At 39.2% G+C, this 20404-nt stretch overlaps 1 protein-coding gene across 11 annotated transcripts; it reads left to right on the top strand.

Moving 5' to 3' along the window:
* The first annotated feature begins 1449 nt into the window (after positions 1-1449).
* Positions 1450-19799, top strand: TMEM196 (transmembrane protein 196). 11 transcript variants are annotated; one of them, XM_030483068.1, is made up of 6 exons: positions 10752-10967; positions 11059-11149; positions 12586-12642; positions 14457-14711; positions 16594-16667; positions 18948-19799. In XM_030483068.1, the coding sequence occupies exons 2-6, from the start codon at positions 11090-11092 to the stop codon at positions 18952-18954; spliced, it is 453 nt and encodes a 150-aa protein (XP_030338928.1). In that variant the 5' UTR covers positions 10752-10967; positions 11059-11089; the 3' UTR covers positions 18955-19799. The 11 variants fall into 11 exon arrangements, with proteins under 11 accessions (XP_030338877.1, XP_030338920.1, XP_030338885.1 ...); XM_030483017.1 differs by lacking the exons at positions 10752-10967; positions 11059-11149 and adding an exon at positions 1450-2349; XM_030482994.1 differs by lacking the exons at positions 10752-10967; positions 11059-11149 and adding an exon at positions 1995-2367.
* The last annotated feature ends 605 nt before the right edge of the window (positions 19800-20404 follow it).

The raw sequence follows: 20404 nt of genomic DNA, 5'->3' as shown, positions 1-20404 counted from the left end.
TGACAGGCACTCTATCTGGCTGCAAGTATTAAATATATTAATTATATCTGTCATTATACAATTCTCCTCTTATCACCACTGGCTTTTATAGTCCTGGTAAAATATACTCAGAGCAGTAAAATCATTGCACCTTAGCACACTTTAAAGTCTATAACAATCTGACATAATAAGGATACTGTCATCGAAGAAACACCTTCCTACACCCATGTGGGTACTTGAAAATCTGTGCTTTCTCCATCATCTTACATAAATATAGTAGCTTAGGAACTTTTATGCTGTGCCTTGATTTTTAGTGATAAGAGATGTCAGGTACCGTTTAAAACATGAGTTGAAAAGGGGACAATTCAGCTTCAACTGTAATGCAGCTTTTCCTTTCATGTAGTCACCTGTTCTGCTTCTCTGAACTGGGAAAAGTGTGAGAAAATAGGAAACAGCTAAAGTTTTAAAGTAGAAACCATTAAGATCCTATCTTGGTACCCCTTTCTCTCACTCTCGGGTACCTAAAGACCACAAAAAACTTAAGGTTTGGGTATCAGACTTTGGTGTCAGTCTCACTCCACTCACAGCAATTAGGTATGCAAGATTTCTATAAATGGGAACTAAACTCTGGCCTGTAATGGTGGGTCTAATCTTCTAAAGTGTGTATAAAACCTAAGTATAGCTTGTTCTCTTGCACTTTAGCAAGTGCTGGTGACAGTGGTTCAGTGGCTGTCTTCTCAAAACAAAAGGCACAGGTTTTGGAACCGAAAGAAAGGGGCTCAATCAGGACCTAGCTAATCTTATGCTCTTGCCTCCAGATTGTACCATTAAAATAATGGATAAGTCTAGTCTGCCCTTCTGGATTCCGACACCTGAGTGTAGGATGTACAGGTTAAGAATTCTAGATTTTCACATACAAGGAAAAATTACATGTATGTTTTGTTTAGAATTTTAAAAATACAGAAAATTAGCTAAATTCTACAGGATGCTGATGCTTTTGAATCATGATCTAGAATTTGGGGATAAAATTGTTAAAGTAGCACAATTGTGCTGTTTAGGTAAATGTCCAAAAGTCGGGGATCCATATTTAGGAGAACCAAGGTGCCAGATTGAGTGTTTACATATTACCATGTTGTGTAGCATATCTGGATTGTAAAACTGTAGTTAGAGGGGTGAAGCATTCCCTGTATCTGAGCCACAAGAGTAAAGATTGGTACCGAGCAATCCAGCATGGCTCAAGTAGCAGCTCTAGATCTTTTGTGATGTTTTGCTTTGTTGCTCATTTGCTTTAGGACTGACACAGTCCTGGCCGTTGTCAGAGTGACGAGAATGGCTACAGCAGTTATTTATTTTGGTGACAGCATTTTGGAACAGACCAGCGAGTTTTGCAGTGGCAAGGCATAACAGACTCCAGTCCCTTTACTAATCAAGGGGAAGACAGACTTCTTCCTGAATTCTGGCAGCAGGACCTAGGAGGAGGGAGGCCTGTGCACACCCCATCGACAGGCTCTCCTTTTAGGGAAGCGCTGCCTGAAGCTGTCTTTGCCACGGCTCCCCGCTTCCTGCCACGCGCCCAATGATGGGGCACAGGACAGAGGAGGTGTGCGAGCTGGGGCGCCGGGGGGAGGACCGGAGGAAGATGCCGTGCCTTGTGGCCCTGGGGCGGGGCTGCCGTACCGCCTCGCCTGTGCATTGGGTCTCGATTCATACATAAATATAGCCGGGCTGGGCTCGCCACGCTCCTCTCCCCACCAACCCCCAACCCACGAAGAGAGGGGGGGAAGAGCAATAAGACAGTGGGGGGGGGGTGTAAAAAAATCCGAATGAGGTCATTTCAATGAGAGCGCAGGAGGCGATCAGACAAGGTCGACTTTTCCGGCGGAGGCACAGCCCCTGAGAAGCGCGGTGCCACACACCGCCCGCCGCGCTGCCTGCCCGCAGCGGCTCCCTTTCCCGCCGCCCGGTCGGCACCTTGGACAGCTCCGCGGCGCCGGGGCCGCGCTCGCTGCCGGCGCGGCGCTGCGCGGAGCTGCGCGGAGCCCGGCGGCGCGGGGGCCGCCCCTCGGCCCCTCGGCAGCACCCGCCGGCCGCGGATGCGACGCTCCGCCCCGGCTGCCGGCGAAGGAAGAAAAGTTTGCGGGCGACTTAGGGCCGCAGGAGCGTCGGAGGAGGAGGATGCGCGGTTTCCCCGGCTGATCGGGAAGGAAGGATGACCAAGGGAGGATGTGCACCAGCAGCCAGATCATCGGGAGCCTCCTGGTGCTCTCCGTGCTGGAGATAGGGTTAGGGGTGTCCAGCGTGGCCGTGGGGGCGGTCAGTTTCAGCCTGGTCCTCACAGAGCATAAACCTCAGCTGGGAGACTCTTCTCCGGTATGGAGCGGGGTGTGTGTACGTTAGCCATTTCACTCTCTCTTTAACTCTTTATGGTGGTGATCAGACCGTGCGAAGGCATCCCCCTTCCTTCCCTTCCCTTTCCTCCCCTTCCCTCCCGCGTGTGCATGCTGCGCCGGGAGCCTCGCCGGGTCCATTTCCGATGTGCATGGGGTACAGTCCGCATAGTCCTGGGACGAGGGGGAAGCGCGGGGGGAGAGATGTATGTGTGTGTTGGGGGAGTGGGGAGAGAGCTCTTCTTTCTTGCTTCTTTTCATTTTTCAATTTTGCTGTGAACAGTTGAACTTTCCATGAACCCATTCTCACACCTGGGAAAGCGTGATGCCTTGAGTGAAATGTGGGCCATAGCTTACAATCTTTAAATTGACTGTGAGTTTGGCTTTCAAAAAAAAAGAACAGCCCTGTCCCTTATGATGAGACCATTGAAAGGTGTTTTAAAATAATGTCAAGAGTACATCAGCTGAATTCTGAGCTTTTGGAGGAAAAAGAGAAAGAGGAAATGGGAAGGAAAAGGCAAGACATGTTCTCATGATCTGGGCATTCTGAGCTTTTTGTAAAACGAACAAAAAAATGGAACACCAATAATGGGTTAATAGAAGCAGCATGTTCGTATCACAGAGCATTTCTCACTTCTCGAAAATGTTTCTTATTTTTTCTGTTTTAGAGATGCATATTTCTAGGAACAATGTTCCTCCAAATGGTTATTTATATTTATGAAACAGAGAGTAGGAAATATTGAATATTCAGCCTAAACATGAGTGGGCATTTTTTTAACTCCAAAGCTGGTTTTGGCCAGCTTGGATTGTACAGCAGTATTTCTAAAAGGATTGTTTGCTTTCCTTGAGATAAGATGATAAATGCAAAACACCCTTGGTTATTCATCAGCATAACCTCCTGTAATTTATAGATTCATTCTGACAAAGTGTTTCATGTAATATTCTGATTGTAAATAATTATTATTGACAACAGTCATAAATATTTTTGGCAGTATATAAACATACACATAATTCTTCACTGCAGAACAGGTAGGTGAAAAATGAGAATGAAGACCAGATAAGATAAGACAGTGGTCAACAGGTAATGGTATTATCAAAATCACTTCAAAGACGGAGGTTTCTGATTACTGCTAATGAAGAAAAAAGATTACTCAAAAACATGTGTAAATCTGAAGATTTAATGACCGAGGGCAATATCCTGGGTTTCACTGAAGTCAAAGAGTTTTGACCAATCAGTGAGATCATTATTTTAGGCAGTGATTGCATTTTGTGGCAACGCTATCACAGCTGATACCATTTCATGACGATGCACATTTCCTGCACAACTGCCTCATTCATTTTTATGAATCCTGTTACTCCAGAGCTTGTACTAGCCATAGATTAAGATCCTATCACATTAGATGTTGGCTCTGAGGACCTTAGTATCAAAGCAAGAGACAGATGTAGGGTAAAGGATGTAAGGGAGTATAAAGAAATGACAAACCAAAATTGATTGGTATAACAGGTGGTTGCATCAACACACCAGCAGCCTGGCTGATTTCAAGCTGTTTGTAGGCAGAGTTTTAGAGAGGAATATGACAGAGGAAAATGAATTGATTTTGCATATGTTCCTAGGAAATTCTTCACATATGTGAGGGCAGAGTCATGAAAGGGAACCCAAAGGGACTTGTTTGAAAATATAACAAGTGAGTGAAGGATGCTGACAACCAGAGCCAGAAAAGGCAGGCATCAGCTGCTATGAACTGAGCAAACAACTGCAGGTTGGGTAGGCAGAGAGAGGCCACAAAGAAACTATAAAGTGGAAGAAAACAGTTTATACCTCATGTAGCAGAGGACATGGGAAATTACAATAGTACGCAGAATGGGGTGACATGGTTATTGAGGCCTACTTACTTTGGCTTGAACTAAAGATCTATGGTCTAAATTCACACCATTATGGCACCTTCTTTGTACTACTCCAGCAGTTCAAATTTCCTGTTAGGTTGTGTTCTTATGACTAGGGGACTAGCAGGTGAGACAGGACAAGAAAGGGGATAGAGATCAACCATTCCAGGGATGCTTAGGGCCATGGATAACCAGGTCCAAATTAAAGGCTTGCTTGCGCAATCCTCAGAATTGTCCTGCTGCAGAAATGGCATAAGCTGCCTTTCTGTTCACTGGATCTTGCACTGAGCTCATATTGCCTTCATTAAAGAACATGTCTTGTATGAAATATGGTGGGGTTTTTTTTCCAGTTCACACTCTCGAATCAAGGTTTTCCTTTGAGAAGTGAACATTAAGGAAAAGAAAGGGACTTTAAAGGAATAAATCATACTTTGACATGTTAGGATGCAAACCACAGGATTTAAGTTGAACAGTGTTGTATCTCCTGTTGTAATTTACCTGGAAATATGCTGCAAACTTTTGACCCTGTTCTACCCTTTTATGTGGGTGTAACTCATCAGAGACCCAAGTTCATAAGGAAGTAGATGAAGACAGCATCTCCATGGAAACCTTAACCTGAATTCCTAAAATTTGGGCATCTTAAAATCATGCACATTCTATCTCCTGTATTTGCCTCCCCATGATGCTTTACATTTGATGCACATTAGGTCTCTTCTTAAAAGAGTTGTTCTTATTGTTCACCGTCTCCATTCAGCCAGATAATTTACTAATGTACCTAACTTTAAGCATGTGAATCCCACTCATAGGATTAGAGATACAAGTCAAGTTAAGCATGGGCTGAACTGCTCTGATCATTGCATGCCCTCTATTATGTATAAGCAAGCCAGGGAAAGTGGAATAGACAAGAATGAAGAAATGGAAAGCCTAGACAATGTCTACATCAAAAATGCATGGAAATGAGAAAGCAGTTTCTAAATTTGTTGTTCTCATTGGAGTTGAGATGGATCAAGACAGCAAGACTTGTTTAAAAGTAGCCAAAAGAAAACAACCGGAGATATGACTGACTTCTCAAATCACCTGGAGTCAACTATCCAATTCATTTTACACCATATCCAAGCTGTTCTTTTTAAAATAGGCCATAACTGCTAAATTAAAAACAAAAAACAAAACCCAACAAAACAACAACAACAAAAAAAAAAAAAAAAAACAAAAAAACAAATAAACCAAAAATCCAATCCCATGTAATGTAAGGTAAATGTGGCTTTGATTTCTGATTTTTCTTTCTGTTTGTTATGATTGTATTGCTGTACTCCACTCCACAGGCTGTACTCAGTGTCTCCCAGATTTCTTTTTCCCAAAAATGTAGGCATAATTCTGCAAGCCACCATTCCAATTCAGTTATATGACATAGCAAACATACATAATGGTTGCATCACTATCACTATTAGTGACTATATATTCACACATATGCATATGGCTTTAATTCTTATTTATGCTGCAGTGGTGAACAAATTATTGCTATAAATGAGATTTTCTTATAGAGAGAGAGAGAGAGAGACAAAAGCCATGTCTTTAGTCAAATATGCCATCTATCTTCATATGCAAGAGAGATACCTGATGATTCACTTATGGCTATATCCCTCAAGAATAATAGTTTCTTCCCCTATAAAGACAAATATCTATTTGAGATATTTGAGGTATTTGAGAGATCTGTGTTCTCTGGATGTTGGTCAGTCTGGCTGGCTGGCTGTAGTGGCAGAGATATTGTTTCCATGATTTGTGATTTTAGCACAGTGGAAGTCTGCCTGCCTACTAAAAATCTGCATTTATAGTTTGGCTACAGAAATTTGCTCCAAGTTGGCACTTGAAATATTTGATTTCGATGACTTTTTTTTTTTTTTACCCAGGATTTGAAGGAAAAGAAAAAGTGTCAGTCAGTACGAAACTCTCCCAGAGCAGGAACATCATTTTAGATTGTTAACTCAATGTTGGTGGCCTAAAATTTTAAAACATTAAATTTTGCATTTAGTTTTACTGCTGCCAAGTTTCCTTTGGAAAGAACAATCAAATTATTTCTTTTTCTTTTCTTTTCTTTTTTTTTTTTTCCAAAAGAACACTAAAAAATTCACTTTATTGTTTAGGATGCAGACAAATGCAGATGTGATCCTACTTTAATTTGACATATGCATTGCATTTTCATCAAACTGACCATATTTCTGGCTGGGTCCTGCTCCTGATGAAATGAATTGCAGCACTGCCAGTGAGCTCAGTGGAAGATAAGAGAGATTTCTGTACCTATAGGTGAGGGAGGATGTAACAAGCATGGAATCTTCTCGCTTTGCATGGAACCGGGACAATTCACTTCAGCTGAGTAGTCTTTCAGTAGGTTTTCTTTATCATTCAGACACTCCAGAAACATAAACCAATCTGGAAGACAGTCTGTCCAAGTGTACTTGTAATTCCTGGGTTGTATTTAGGAGGATCTGTTGAATGTAGACTGACCTAAGCATATACTTAAATGTTTTTCTCAGGTAAAACTTTAGTTCACCTGCAAGGAATAATCTTTATTACTTTTTGAGACAAAAAATGTCATACTCTAAATATTTTATAAAAAAAAAAATGAAACACCCAACCAAAAAGCATTATTTACTGGTTGTTATTCTGACAGGTCCTAAACAAGTAAATAAATATCATTATTTTGTGCTGAGAATTTTGAGTATTTTCCAGATGACCAGAGAGTTTTTGAATCACTGATTCAAAGATTTGCAGGTTCAGAGACCCACTTTAAAATTTCCTTGAGCGTTTCTAAAAATCATTTTCCATTTTTAAAGCATCTCTGCAGGCCTAGAACCAGACGAATGGAAACACTAATCACAGGGACTCGGATGGAATTTAAACTGCTTGAATATGGCTTGAATCAGTAGGAACTGTAGCACCACCTGAGCTAGTACGACCAAACAGCACACCGCCAGGTCAAGGTATTAGCTCAGATTAGACAAGTTTTAACACTATGTCTCACTTCAAATAGCAAGAGTCGCCTTCTAAGCATGACAGATTTGGTGGGACACAGGGTCGAGTTGTGGCAATGCTATTGCTTCTGATTCTGGGCCTGGATGAATTGCAGCCAGCTGGACATTCCTGTTCCCACAAGCCCTTGCAGGGAACAACAGTATTTTTAGAAATTTTCACCCCTCTTTTGCAAAGATTGTGTTTCTCTGTGGAAGTAACAGGCAAACCTACTACCTAGGCTCACATTTTTTACCTGTTGTCGTTTTTATCTAGTTTGATGCCTTTGTTTTCATGAATGGATTCTGTGCCCTTTATGCCTACACTAAGAAAACTTAATCTTTGTTCTGAACTACTGCCTTGAAAAAGAGTTACAATTAGAGATACCTCCTCTGCTCTGTTCACCCATTAGGGATTTCAGCTTTCTTCTCATCTGGATGGAGTTAAAGTAGCAAGATTATTAAACTGAATGGTTCTTTCTAGACATTACTAATTTCAAAATCCTGGGTATTCTCATAGCAGTCACATGTTTATACAATTTTAGTGTAAAACTAAACCTGACAAGAGTAGATAAGAAGTGAAACTGTTGATTCTGTCCTGATGGTTTGTTCTTCTAAGTAAAGGATTATTTGAATAGACATGATACGCTTGTATTTTCACTGTGTTATTATTCAAATTTGGAATAATTTCCCTTCCTCTATTTCATCAGATACATATGGATGACCCAGAACACTGGAGGGCTTTCTACAGAGCGTATGTAGTTTGGGCTTCTTTATCATGAACAATGACTAGGGATCAAGAATATTCAATTGGTTTTCTCTACTATTTTCTTCAGCCTCTCTCCAGAAAGATCTTCTATAGGCTGTTTTCATTTTTTCCAGGGAATTACACACACTATTGCTTTTGCCTTTTCAAAACAGAAGAAATAAAGGTTTCTTAGCATCAATATACAAAATAGAAATAGTTCCTTTTCTTCTGCATGATGGAAACCAAAAAATCTTTGGCTTTTGTAAATATAACTAAAACTGAATCTTTTTTTCAGACTACCAGTAAGAAAGCCCACTTTTTCCAGGAGAAAGTGAAAGAGGCCAAGTCTTCTGTTCCAGAAAATATGAAGTAGGGATGGATCCAAACCACAAAACTTTAATCTAAATTGAGATTTCATCCTCCCTACTGAAATTTCTGGGTATTTTGATCTGAGGTTTTGTTTCAAGCCCATATTTAATATAAAGTAAATTAAAGCAGGCTCAAAATAAACCTTCTCCTTTTCTGGGAGGTCTTTGGATTTTATTCCAAAGTTCAACAGACCAAAAGAGAGATTTTCAAATATGCATATTGAACATAAACAGGCACAGCTGCAGCATGAATGGCAAAGACTCCAGAGAAAAACAGACACTACTGCATCACTTTAAAATCACACCAGTGCCATCAGAGGGACTCTGACTCTGCTAGATCACCAGCAAATCTTTACTGAATGGGGAACTGAGGCACACACAGCCCACTGAGTCTTTAAGTAGCTTTTGTGCTTTGTATTTTTTGCCAATCACTTAAGACTGGTTCTGCCTATATCTATTATTGGATGATACATCAAGTCCCTGCCTCCTTTGCTAGTCTTTACATGAAACATCATGTATCACAGGAGGTATGAATAAGTCTGAAAGCAAAAAGTAACCCCAGATGCAATGGGAATTGGTTACAAATAGTGAACTACGAGATTTTGGACCTTTTAGCTTTTCACAATTTTTCTAGTAAAAAATAATTAAAACAAAAGCCCAGCAGTGAAACATTTATTTCTAGAAAAGAATAATTTCAGTTAGTTCTCTCTTGAATTCTTTAACTACAGGACACCTTATTCCTCGTATATATGTATAAATATTGCAGATGTACAGAGAGAGAAAATACATCCAGGGTATACATACAGGCCCTGACACAGTAAAATATTATCATAGAATCACAGAATCATAGATTATCTCCAGTTGAAAGAGACCCATAAGTCCCCATTGAGTCCAACACCCTGCTCCTTGCAGGACCACCTAACACTAAATCATATAACCGAAAGCATCATCCAGACACTCCTTGAACCCTGACAGGCTTGGTGCTACGATCACTTTCCTGGAAAGCCTGTTCCAGTGACCAACCACCCTCCCAGTTGAAGAACCTTTTCCTAATGTTCAACCTGAATTTTCCCTGATGCAGCTTCATTCCATTTCCATGTGTCCTATCACTGGTCACCAGAGAGAGGAGATCAGCACTTCCTCCTCCGCTGCCTACCTTGAGGAAGGTGTAGACTGCAATGAGAGCACCCCTCAGCCTTCTCTTCTCTAAGCTGAACAAACCAAGCAACCTCAGCCTTTCCTCATAAGTTTTCCCTTGAGGCCTTTCACCATCTTGCTCACTGTTCTCTGGACACACTCTAATAATTTCATGCCCTTCTTATATTAAGGCATCCAAAACTGCACACAGTACTTGAGGTGGGGCAGCACCAATGCAATATATTGTAGGATAATTCCTCAGTCAGCTAGCTATGCTGTGCTTGATGCACAGGATACTGTTTGCCTTTTTGGCTGACAGAGCGCACCGTCTTTTCAGCTTGTCATTAAGTCAGACCCTCAGATCTCTTTCCGTGGGGCTGTTTCCAGCCTCTTGTCCCACAGTACTTATGTATAACCAGGATTGCCTCATCCTAGGTGCAGAATCTGGTACTTACTCTTGTTAAATTTCATATTGTTGATGATTGCCCAGCTCTGTAGTCTATCCAGATCTCTCTGTAAGGCCTCTCTACTTCTGAGGGAGTCCACAGCTCCTCCTAGTTTACTATCATTGGCAAACTTAATGCACATTCAACTCCTGCGTCCAGATCTTTACTCCAGGTAGTCCTTCAGATACTTTGACAACTATGAAATACAGTAGTCACCCCTCGTTTTTGAGAAGCCAGTACCTTACAGCCTGCAGATTAGCTCATTCACTATTTGGATTTCAATTGGGAAATACCTTAGGTAATATATAAGTATATGGCACTACATAAAGGTGGTTTGGGAGGATGCATTTCCTGTCCTTGAAAAACAGTAAAGAACAGCAAAACTGCCAAAACTGGTGGGTTCTAATGCTGAGTGAATCTGTAATTTGCATGTTGCTCCTTTGGTCATATGCAAAGCTAATATAACTTGTCAACTGCATTCCCTTCTGTCTAGCAAAACTGTATGATGGAAATAGAAAGTCTTCTTCAATTGAAAATGGTGGTAAAAAATTCATTGACTCTAATAGGAGCAAAATTAGAGCATTCTTGAAAAGATGGGTGACCTATTATTTCCGCTTTGAAGATAAATCATCAACCCCACAGCTTTTTAAACTAGTTAACATATACTTATTGCAAGCTGAAACTATCTATGATAGTATCTTCCAGATCCTTTCTGTAAGCTTTGCAGAACTCATTAATTTTTCTTTATACAAAATTCTCCTTTCAATGCTATTCAATCACTATAAAGAGAAATTATATTATTAATCTGCTTTATCAAGTCTGACTGAACTTAATTATAGTGATACCTTCAACATGAGGTTTTTTTTGAGGTTTCTGCATTAATGCTGAGAAAAACAAAACACTACATGTGAAAATCTGAAGCATGTCTTCGGTTGAAATCAACCTGCAACGACAGCACTGGGAGTGAAACTCCAAAACTTCACAGAAAGCTTGAGTGAAAACTTACAATTCAGGTGTGATATTTCTCAGCTGAAATCTCCCCTTCCTGTCAGAAAGGGGCAGAGGAAGCCCTACCCATTGGCTTTTTGATTGTTATTTCAACAGGTGAGCTGTAGTAGCAACTGTATATTCTGGTATGTCTGGAGCCATTCAGCACCATGGTCTACATGACCCAGTCCTCTCCATAATCAGACTGGTATGAAGTCCACATCCCATGCTTACTGTAGAAGTAAATAATATACAAAATTTAACCATATTCATTGTGTGCAACTGATTCAATGGGCCTAAGAGTAAAACTATATGTTACTGTTTATTCTTAGCTATATGCATGAACTACTTTAGTTGGAGGGAGATAAACTATGTAAAAAAGCACCTCTTCAACTGAGATATTGAAGTTGCAAAATTCTGGAGGGTAAATGAGAGGTACACGCACTATATTACGTGGATCCTGAATGCTGTATAGAAACTGCTTAATTTTTACTTCTTTTTTCTTATGTAACAGTCAGGTCTGTTCTGTGATTTAATCATAAATCAAGGTCAAGCAGAGCCTTTTGCTAGAAACACCATCTCCATGCAGAATGGGTGTGGAAAAATCCATTTTTAAAACTATAAAATCACATTCTAGTGGGGGTGTAGGGTTAGCTTTACTGAAAATAAGTAGCACAGATTTCTTAATAAAGAAGTTTATGAGGTATCGAAGACATTTTCTGACAGTATTACAAACACCTGGAGAAGGCTTTAATGCTTTCATACAACTACTTTAATTCCTACCACAACTGCTCCCTCAGGGACTACTTTCTGACTCCCTCATTAAACTTTTTTTGTTGGGAGATAAAGAGATGTCAGAGAATGTCATTGGTCTTCAACGCAGGTCACTAAAAAGCATAAACATCTATTCGTATCAGCTGGTAGGGGATGTTTCTGGTTTTGTAATTAGTTTTTGCCTAATGCTTGATGCAACAATTAGCATGTCAGCTTGTGAAAGGGAACTACATGAAAAAGTACAGATATCTTCATGCAAAGTGGGCTACCTAAAATCTGAAACAGGTTTTCCTGCATGCTCAGTGTAGCTGCACTTATACTTTACACCTGCACCTACAGAGGTGACTGAATTGCATTCTTGCCCAGAGTTCCACTGCCTTGAGGACAACAATCCCTGTATGATCCCTTGGTGATTCAGATGGTAGGATCAGGACATTAAGTACGTCAGCTATGCTTGAAAGTAGGTGATTTGGATCACCGACTACTACCTTGCTAAACTTATCTAAAATACCCAAAAGAGTAAAAAGTCATCTTTCACTTGCAACATTGGTTTTGTTTTGCTTTGGGGTTTTTTTTCATATTTTGTTTACTCAAGCCGTTTAAAAGTAGGTTTTGGTTTTTTTCTTTTTGTATGAGTAATAATTGTTAGTCTGACTTCTCATTCCAGTTTCTTCTTCTCAGATATGTGTGTTTATAGCTTTTGAGTTATAGCTTCCTGAAATATAAGGTTTGTGATAAAAATGCTGACAACTGTAACCATTGCCTAACCTACTGTTGTGGTCACCACTAAAGAAATGCAGCAGGATTTAAACTTGAGACCTTAAATGATTAAATAATTGTTGGTTTGTTTTTTGCTTTTTTTCTTTGCAGTTTCTGCTTTGTGGCATATGTGGAATATTGTGCGCCAAAAAAAAGTCTGGACTTGTTGTAAGTTTTTCCGCTGCATATACAACACCTAAGTACTTGAAAGGCATACTTATCTAACTTGAACTCCTTAGTGGGGACTTTCTGTGTCCAAGTGTTTCTGATAAAAAGTCTGTAAAATTGCAACTCGGCAGTCCAAAATGGCAATCAGCACTTTGGGTTAATCGAACAGAACAAGGCAGTTCTGAAATGGCCTATTTAGGTCATACCTATTTAAGCCATGCATCCCTATTTATCCCTGTCTGGATAAACTTGAATGGAAAACCGCTTGACAGAAATTTATGCCAAGTCAATAAAAAGTTCCCCAGTAATGTCACTGGATTATATGTTCTCTCCTTCAGAAACCAACAGTGGGCTGCCACACCAGTGAGGCTGCTGTCCAAGTTTGATTCTAGATATCATAGCTGTTCACTGAATAAGTTCTTTTTGCAATCAGAATCACATATAAGCCAGTTTCAAAGTGATGGTGGATGTTTTCTGTCTGTTCTAAGAATCAGAAGTACAGTAATTTTTCTGACCACAGCAAAATGGTCTTATTACTTCACAAGTCACAGTAGAATTTCATGTTAAAGACATGATCCTATTGTAAGTGGTAATATCTGGTGTAATTTTCTGCCAGCTTGATTATTCTGCCACATATAGACGGAAGTCACATAAAACCAGCACAAGTGTGAAGGGAATCATGATCTCTCTCAGATAATTTTTGAATATCAATGAGTTATCCTAAACCTGTTACAATGAGTCTCATTTCTTAAAGCATGTGGACCATAAACAGTTTCTAAAAGCTGACTGTTCTCATGGTCTCATAAAATAGTCACTTCCCAGTGGACTGCAGCATACAGCCTGAATGCCATACGCCTGACAAAATTCTCATCCCAGTTATGTATAGAAGTGGTCTGTAAGGCTCCATAAATATTTCCTACCACAGTAGATAAGTACATATACAAAGCCATATTAAGTAACATCAAAAGCCCATCTAGATCAACATCTGACAGGCCAGCAGTATCAAAAGAAGCAAGTAAGACAGTAATTTAGCAGTGTCTCCACAATAAAGCCTTTTGCTCTCAAGTCACTTATGGCTCAAGGACATCCTGAACCAGGGTGGCACCTTCGTGATTAAAGTGTTAGGAGGTCTTTAAACATATCTCATTAATTGCAGCCTGTTTCACATCCTTCTAAAGTTTCCAGAAACATTTTAACCAAGTTAAAAACAATCAAACTAACACATAGTCACCACACTGACCTTCTGTAATATTTCTTTGTTGTTTCTCTTGCTTCTTTGTCCAGCACATTCACCTTGAACACTTTTGAAGTCCCCACAAAAGCTGTAGAAAGCCTCCAAACTTCTGTCTGACTGAACAAATTAGAATTGAACAGGAGGCAGAGTCAGATGGCACACAAAGCAAGAGAGATTCACTGCAAATGCATGAGGCATTCACTCCTGAGGAGTGGTGAGAAACTGCACAATAGAAAACTATGACACATTCTGTCATGTTACAGCTTTGGATGAATTGCCAGAAATCAGAAGATTTGTGTCCTACTAGTCCTTCCATTGACTAGCTTTTAACATGACCAACTCATTCTACCCAACTTTATCTTACATGCAACATCAATCTTAACTCTAGTACACCAGAAGGTATCGTATTCCCTTGGAGCTCTGTGGGAGTTGAGAAAGTTAAAAATGAGCATCTGTGCAGTGTTTTGCAGACCATGATGCTATTGAAACATTGAATTATGGTTAGTCTCATTTTTCATATGAATGAATCTGTCTCTGAAAAATGTTACTATGACATAACCTCTCTTGTCTTTCCTGACAGATGATACTTTTTTCTGCCTGTTGCATCTGTGGACTAATCGGAGGAATCTTAAATTTTCAATTTCTTCGTGCTCTGACAAAGAAGTCGTCTGCTCTCTATTCTTTGCATCTTGCCTCCATGTCTCTTGCATGCATTGGAATTGGCGGTTGCACCCTTTCTTCATGGCTCACTTGTCGGCTAGCCAGCTATGAACAAAGGCGAATGTTCTCAGAAAGAGAACATTCATTGCATCACTCCCATGAAATGGCAGAAAAAGTGAGTTGTGAGTCCTCCCTTACTTATTCCGCTTCTCCTAAAATGCTACTGTATGTGTTAACGTTTACAATGGGCAAGAGATGTACTCAGTTTTCAGTTTTATATGAGAAAGAGCTTCTGGGAAATGAAATGCTGCCATTCTGTGTAAGCTTTATTATGTTGCATTATACAGAGCTATTTTTAGGTACTGTATATTTGCAGTACATCCATTTCAATGAAGTACATCCATTTTCAACACAATTCCATTGTATAGCTATTCAAGGGCTTAGCTGCTAAATATAGCACTTCATAAATAATTTGAAGCTTTATTAATATGGATTATCATGTATTGCACTGTGAAAAAGCACAGAATGCTTTCTGTAACCACATCATTGCATGCTTCCAGAATTTAATCAATTTCTTCCTCTCCCAACTACTCAGCTTATAAAGTAGGTTATTTAAACACAAAAGCCACAGTTCACAAACTGATGACTAAACCTGAGCACCTTAGGGCATATTTAGATACCTGAATGAAACTGGTCTGATTTGCAGCAGCACTAAGCATTTACTGCCTTTCTCTGTTAAAAAGAAGCTTACCAAGTTGTCTAAGTCTATGTTTAGGTGCTGAAACTTAGCTCCTGAAACTGAGCAAGTAGGGTCAGAAAATTAATTTAACAGAATTCTTGAAATCAGCTGATTGGATTTACAGATCTGTCTAATATTTGAGGAGTAAAATGTTCATTGACATCTTGTGCTTTACATTTGGACTTTGTATCCAATGCCATTCATTTGAGAAATGAGTAGAGAAGGGAACAAAAGTCAAGTGGACTGCCCAACTAAACCTCCAAGTGCAAGTTTGCATTACAGTTAAATTCAACAGCCTGTATCACATATACTGAGAGCTTTGAATAGCAGTTCGAGGATTAATTCACCCAGAATGTAGAATGTTCTCAGATTTCCTGACAAAACATGATATAGCAGTTAATAGTCCATGAAGTAAAAAATTACTTGTCACTATTCTTTGCTTCTTAACTGACATGAGACTCCAAATAGAAATACAGACTGAATTCAACTTAGATGTTTGAAACATGTTTTTAAAAGTTAAATAGTACAGGCTATATATATACACTATATATATAGTATATATATAACATAAAGCAGGGTGATAAAATCAAGAGAAGAGATACATTTCTCCGTCTCATTTTAAAAAGAAGCAGAATTCTGATCAGCTATGTAGGCAAGTATGACTATTGTCTTACAGATGGTAGGTTAGATCTTGCCTTTCAAAGAGGCTCTTTCCTCGACAAAGATGAAGCCCATTTGAAATAAAAAGAGAAAGGGAAAATAAAAAATAAATGGCCTGGGAAGAAAAACACCTGCCAACCCTAACAATTTGGGCTGAAGATGACCAAGTATAGCAGCAGTTCACTGCCTCCTTTCCTGGACTGTTAACCTACTGAGCTTTTAGACTCATGGCAGAGACAACTGCCAGATGCCTACTTATCTTGAGTGAAGAGCCATGACGCACATGCAGAGCGACCCTATGGCACACACTCAGTGAATGTGGGATGTGCTCCACCAATGGAGGACTTACTGCAAGTGTGTTATAGATTCAAGTATGCATGTGTAGATGGTCTGATCTGGGACTTAGACCTACATACAGCCTGTGGACAGCCTGCTGCTGGCAGGTTTGAGTACATTAGCTCAAGTCATGCCCCGAAAAAATAATGAAGGCTACTTAAAAACTTACATTAAATTAGGCCCCGATGTAGAAAATAGCTTTAAAATGTTTTATATAGAAGACTATTTTATATATTTATACTGATATACAGTAATATAGACATGTACTGCATGTGCATTTATTTGTACTATATTTATTGTATAATTGTTATATTTATATTAGAGATTGAGGGGTATTGAAATAACCGACCTGCCCAGCTGCCCGGTGGTTCCCCCGACACCAGAGTTACCTCCAAGGTACGCTGAACACTAGGGAGCTACCATGTTGTTATGTCACTTCAGGAAGGGCCACCTCTAAGAGGAAGTCACAGTTTCAGCTAATCAAAGTTGGCTGATGCTGTGATGTCACTCTGAGTCAGGAATGGTGCTTCCAGGTAGTGACATAATTCCACGTGGTGAACGCTGCAGTCTGGAAGTAAGTTGAGTATTTAAAATATTCACCCTAGTAATAGACATCCAAATGCTCCTATTTGGATGTTGCAACCATTGACTCACTCTGCTTCTAACCTGTGTGCTCCTCCATTTCTTGAATTCAGCAACATTTTTTAATTTATTAATACATTTATTTCTGAAAATAGAAATATTGGGGAATATAAATGGTTTTCAATATTTTCTGAAATTATGATGATATTCTAATAGCTGATGTTTGCAGAGGATTCAAGTGATAAAGCCGACAAAAGGAAACTTACACGCACTTATAAGTAGTCTTCTGACAGATCAATACTATTAACCTGTATCTGAATGATAGTTAATGTTAAATGGCTTTGGTATTCCTGGTCCCTTTCCTAGCTGACTGATATCTTCAGTGTAGATACAACAACGGCAACTAAGGCTTAGGCAGCTACAAATAAGCAAAACATAGTGCTTTGTTTCAAAGCAGATAACCCCCAAACTAAGATCCAGATTTCAGTGTTAGGCATGCTTGTTCCTCTTCAGTATATGAGAATGCTGCAAGGCACCATACAAAAAAATCCACCACCATCACCTGGCAAAAGGAGAGCTAGGTGGTAGAAAATGCTCAAAATTCAGTAACTTTATGCACCTCATTTTGTTTGAAACTTATGCTTGGCACAGGAGTATTAACTGGCAAGGCTACTTGGTTTGATGGCCCTAAGTTTACTTTGTAGAGAGGAATATGACATCTTTTCTTTCAAAAACTGCAGGGAACAATTAAGTCTTGTGATCTACTTTAAAATGTAGCAGGTAGCACCTGAGGGAGAAAGTACCAGTGCTTCCACTGTATGTTAAACTCTAAGTTCTGGTCTCTGCCTCCCAAACTATTTATAAATCAAATATTATGTATTAAAAGAAGAGAGAGAAAGAGTCAGACTAGGAACAGCGACCTGGTCCCAGAATTTTCTTCTCTTTACCAAAAATCGCAGCTACTATTCTATAGAGTCAGGCTCTGTCTTTCTCTCTGTTTAGCCCAATGAATCTTGCTTTAGCCCAACGAATCTTGCTTTACTTTCTTCATAGTAACTTCCACAAGAAGGAGGACAAACAAATCCTTCTTCTTTGACATTTTCTCCAACTGTACCTAGCAGGTAGAAGAGGTAAAATTAATCTTTCTATGCAGAGAAGAGCTTCCAGTTCTCATGCAAATATTTCAGAACTAGTCCAACAGTGGCACCGCCACTTCATCACCTGAACTTTTAGAAGAATAGGCAAACTGCATTTTTATGTATGCCCATTCCTCTTGGCATAGCTGGATGTTCTCTGTGATCTGTCACTGGACATAGGTAACAGATCATTTCTGCATCCAAATTCAATTTGATATGAAATAAGCCTAAGACTGCTCAGAATAAGTCACTTCTGAGCATAAACACCATGTGGCTTAGCAGCCTTCAAGGTCAGGGAACTGCTTAATTAATGTAGCCATCTCCCAGCAAACAAATATTTGTTTAGGTGCTTTAGGATTCTGACTCATGATCAGGTCAGCTTACTCTGGGATGACTCATCTGCCACTTGGGCAGCAATTGCTGAACTGCTAAAAATTTGTAGTCTGGCATGTTAAGGGAAAATCAAAAGCAGTCCCAACCCAAAACCCTTAGATCCTGTTTAGATCTAGGCCTACTTCCTAAATGTCTATTCCAGCTAGCATCAAATGGCATCTGTTTGTAGCATGCCAGCACAGAAAAAGGTTTGAATGGAAACAAATACTTAATTACCATCTTCTTCCTTTGTAGATTAGTGCACAAGCTTGAGTTGATGAATTCTCAAAGGACACCACCACAAAGCTTGCACGGATGCCATCAATGCTATATATGTGGTCTGAGAGTAATGTCCAACTCAGTTTCAATGAGTTTATCAGCTTTCAAATGTACTTAATTTATGTAGGAAGAAATGTGATTTCTTTTTTTTACAGTGAGATTTATGAAGCCAAATAAAAGATGTAAAGTTTTTCTGAATGTCTGAAATTTGGAGTTTGTTAAATTTTTATTACAACTTCAGCTAATTGAATTTCAAACACCATAACATAATTGTAATGTTGATCAGTCTTTTCTGTTCTTGTTCCAGGAAATGACAGACAACCTAAGCAATGGTGGCCCACATCTGATTTATAATGGAAGTGTATATTGAGAGATTTTTAAAAGTTCCATGGAAAGAAGTGGTTTTAGAACTTTCTTCAGGAAAAAAATAGACTCCAAGGAATTGAAAAAATTGAACTATCTTAGCTTTTATGGCTCCAATGTCACAACTGCAGAACAGCACAGTTGCATTTCCCTTTTAGAAACGTGTTCAAAATTTGTCTCCTAAACATTTGGAGGATATACAATATTTATTCACTTCCTGGCTACTCTCTTTTTTTTTTTTTTTTTGTCTGAATAACTTTTCAGAATTATGGTAGTATTTGAAACAGACTTCTCAAGACTCTTCTTCTCAAAAAGACTCAAAATCAAGAAAAAAAAAAATCAAAGTGGGCTACATTTAGCCTGGTCCAGGATCTTTAAAGAGAAGAGAAGAGGGCAGAGGAAGGATGGTTCAGGGGAATCTTTTTCTCCTCTCCACTTAGCAGCATCTGGTGTAATATGACGGCTTCAGATCATCTGGCATGGTACCAGCAACACATCTGCACAGTCCTTCTCCCCAAATGCATCCAGCCTCAGTTTTCCCAGTAGATCATATCAAAAGAGAGTGCAAATTACTCTTCCAAAAGGCTCCCATTTCACATTCAGAGTGTAAATGAAGTGTGCTGAAAACACCACCAATGTCTTTGTTTTGAAAGACAGAATGCTCTAAGAATGCCATAAATCAAAACCTCAACAATGCCTTGTTGTAAAGAAATTGTAAATATTTCCAATTTGTGAATGAAGTATATTTCGTAATTTGTTCATAAAAGATAACAAATAAAATGAAATCTAAACCACAGATTTTAGAGAGATCTTCTGGGTTTTTTTCTCATTAGAAAAATCTTGCCAAGATGAACATGCTTGCAGTTTTGCACAACAAGTTGAAATGTTCTTAAAGGGGTGAAACAAACTCAGCAAGGAGAAAAGTGAAGGCTGAACAGAAGCGTAGTCAAGGTCAGAACACACTGGCAATTCTGCACACCCACAATAGTTTGGGGTCTGTTAGAGTAGTGTGTATGTTAAGGCAGCAGCTTTAATTGACCCCAAACTTTATTGTAAGACCTACAGGCTCATATAGCCAAGAAAAATAGAACATGTAATCTGTAACAGAACACGTATAGAATAATATTCATATAAAACTTTAAAATAAAATCACTCATATCTCACATAGTGAGTCTATGATTGTGCTGTAAAGCCGAGCACTTCAACATGAGCTTGAAATGTAAGCATTATTGATGAGTAGCAGCATTTGGTGATTTATACCCACATTCCCAGACAAGTGTGAATAGAATCTTACTATTTAATAGAATTATTATTATACAATCAATGCCATAAAATCCTCTAGAAATTACATTAAATTGTTTTGTAAATCTGTATGGTATAAAATGATCTTTAATTCAATTA

Source organism: Strigops habroptila, chromosome 1, assembly GCF_004027225.2.
Source record: "Strigops habroptila isolate Jane chromosome 1, bStrHab1.2.pri, whole genome shotgun sequence".
Taxonomy (NCBI): domain Eukaryota; kingdom Metazoa; phylum Chordata; class Aves; order Psittaciformes; family Psittacidae; genus Strigops; species Strigops habroptila.
Note: the sequence above shows the minus strand (reverse complement) of the source record. Positions and strands in the feature narration are given on the sequence as shown.